The 2988-nt window shown below is 25.7% G+C and overlaps 1 protein-coding gene across 1 annotated transcript in view; it reads right to left on the bottom strand.

Annotated features, from left to right (window-relative positions):
- The window catches only part of LOC102672228 (nuclear pore complex protein Nup88), a 56984-nt gene that overhangs the window by 2477 nt on the left and 51519 nt on the right, over nucleotides 1-2988 (bottom strand). Inside the window, exons 3-8 of the mRNA XM_031514508.1 lie at nucleotides 2118-2216; nucleotides 1649-1835; nucleotides 1482-1579; nucleotides 1130-1322; nucleotides 530-690; nucleotides 71-182 (exon numbers count right to left, since the gene is read on the bottom strand). Of these exons, the coding sequence (XP_031370368.1) occupies nucleotides 71-182; nucleotides 530-690; nucleotides 1130-1322; nucleotides 1482-1579; nucleotides 1649-1835; nucleotides 2118-2216 (850 nt within the window). The remainder of the gene's footprint in view (nucleotides 1-70; nucleotides 183-529; nucleotides 691-1129; nucleotides 1323-1481; nucleotides 1580-1648; nucleotides 1836-2117; nucleotides 2217-2988) is intronic.

Below are 2988 nucleotides of genomic sequence, written 5' to 3'. Positions count from 1 at the left end.
TAGAGAGAGAGAGAGAGAGAGAGAGAGAGAGAGATTATAGAATTAATTAATATTTGTGAAAGATATCCATAAATAGAAAATGGTTCATTTTCTTACCTTTTGGTGAGTTGATGTATTCCAGTAATTGAGAAACCATTGGTAAACTAATCATATGGATTCCGGCATTATGAGAACAAAAATACCTACGAATAAATTTTATTCAATTACGGAATATTTGTGTATGTATTTTTTTTTTGTATTCTAAGAATAAATAATGAATCTAGAGAAAAATGATGAAAAAAAAGAATACGATAGTTTACTTTATTTAAAAATATTTAAAAATATTTTCTCGATATTCAATATTAAATAATAAGTGTTTGATATATTTTATTTGAATTATTTGGTAAATGACAATTATTAATAAATTTTACAACAAGAAAGAAGTATTAGATATTCGATAGATGAAAATAAAAAGAAGAAAGAATCGATGGGGATGTATATGAATATACATATTTTCATTTCACTAAATTGTTCAATCGTAAAAATTTACCTTGACCTATTACCCTTGTCAGCGCGAATATGTATCGGACAATTATATTTTTCATCTTCATCCGCGAAAAAAAGACCTAATTCTATTTCGACGCATTCATATACGTATAAAGCCTCTTCTGGTGTGTAAAGATTATACGTAGAATCATATTGTGACCAAGACTGAAATTCACAGTTATCCATTAAATACAATGAATTACAATTACATACAATATCACAATTAAATACAATATCAATTAATTTCGAATCTTATTTGTTTTTTTAATATTTACATTTAGCATTAATATTTATATATTTCTGCAAGAAGATTATTTTTCATTTTATAAATAATAAAATTATAAATAAATTTTTGTCACTAAATTTATATTTATTTTGTTATTTTTCAATCACATTTGCTATCTTTTATGCATCATTATTGATCGTGATATATTTTCGATAAATCTTAATATATTTATGTTTAATAATATTTATTTATTAAAAATTACACGTATAAACATGTAATTTAAATATTTTTATAATAAGTTATTTTAAATTAAAGTATTTTCTCAATATCTAGCGTGTATATAGAGTCATTATATATTTATATTTCAAATATACTCACTTTTCTATCGTTATCATCATCGATCAATTCATCTTTCAACAAAATCGCGTGATAAATCTTTCCAGTACACGTGGCAATAATTACTATCGGAGGGGTAGTTTGTAAACACATTATGGAACAGGAATCTATTCCGTAATTGTCGTCGACTGGAGGATATATAGAAAGTGATTCTGATACCACCGGATTTTCATGACTTGATAAAATAAAAATAAGCATTATAAATATTTTAAATGACACGATTATATCATCATTTTGAAAAATTTTGATTAATTGATTAAAATAAATTCTTTTTTCACAATACCATAATATCCAATTTTATTAATTTGTAGGAAACGATAAAAAAAGGACATACGTATCGTGCAATATGTTGCCACGAACAATGCGTACTTCTCCATTTCCACGTAGAACGAGAATGGGCCATTCAATTTGATTCCAATCGACAACGTTATCCTATAGATAATTTTTAGTCGAATTTCACGATTGGTAATGTATAGGAATATTTCATATTTTTATATATACCTTATTGATATCTTTACCGATGAACATTTCAGGTTTACAGAGGGTAGGTGTAGCGAAATCAAAATCCACCGCTGTATCGCCTAAAGAGGTGAAATCTGGTATTTTGGATGGTGAACCGAACGGTACACGGCCAACTTTCCAACTTCTTATTAGCCTTGGCTTGTTACCCAGTTCGCATTCATATAAGCTAAGAAAAAATTAAAATTATATATCATTCAGATGTTTTCTACTTTTAGATATCTCAATCTAACGACAGAAATTTTGTATTAATTGCGTTAGATGAAACTTTTATCGCGTTAAATCAAAATTTAAATAACATTTTGATAACGTCAAAAAATATTGAAAATATGAAATTTGTCGATTACATACGAAAAAAAAGAAGAATAAAAATAAAAATAAGAAGAAGACGAAGAAGAAAAAGAAGATAAAATTATATAAAAATTATCGAATAATAATATTTTTTAATTACCGAAATGTATTTTCGGATGTTAAAATTAACAAATGAGAGTCATTCGTAGAGCCTGGATGCCATCTTGCTTTTCGAATATCTATCGTTTCATTGTAAACCCTGAAAAATGGAAAAGGATAAAGATGCTTATTAACATATGTATAAATATGAATCTTTTATCGTCTCACGATATCGTTTAATATCATTTATTTATTCTAGTACGATTTATATTATTATATATTATTATACATTATATATTAAAATATTGTTAAAAATTTTTAAAATTTGGTATCGTGATAGAGATAATATTCGTGTTATTAAATACGAAGATGCGTGTCCGATAATTACGAATGAACGTTTATATCAAATGATCTATTCAATCTATCCAAATTTTCACGCGAAGGGTAATGTTCTTTATAACTATCAATTGTTTGCGATGTAAAAAAATCTAATTTTATTTATATAAAATACTTTTTAAGAATTATTAATCTCGAAAAAATCCTTTCGTGATCGGGGCAATAGAATTTTATCCATCACGGAACATGCAAACGCCATAATTACTTACATCATCCTATATCCAATGAGAGATATACGCTATTCATAAATAATATTATCGAATGATTATGATATATATATATAATAATAATAATAATAAAACGATTCACGATAATCTTGACATCTCATTCGTCATATCGTGATGGTTATAAATATTATGAAAGAGAGAAGCGACAGATATCGCAAATTAAATATTTAATCAATTACAAAAACTCTTTTGTTCAACCATTTTTGAAGGAGAAACAAAAAAAGATTAAAAAATTAAAAAGAATATGGCAAATGAAGTATAAGGAGATCTATTCGTTAGAAAAATCGCCTTCATCATGTTATATAAAGA

This window comes from Apis dorsata, unplaced genomic scaffold (genome assembly GCF_000469605.1).
Source record: "Apis dorsata unplaced genomic scaffold, Apis dorsata 1.3 scaffold_1040, whole genome shotgun sequence".
Classification (NCBI taxonomy): domain Eukaryota; kingdom Metazoa; phylum Arthropoda; class Insecta; order Hymenoptera; family Apidae; genus Apis; species Apis dorsata.
Note: the sequence above shows the minus strand (reverse complement) of the source record. Positions and strands in the feature narration are given on the sequence as shown.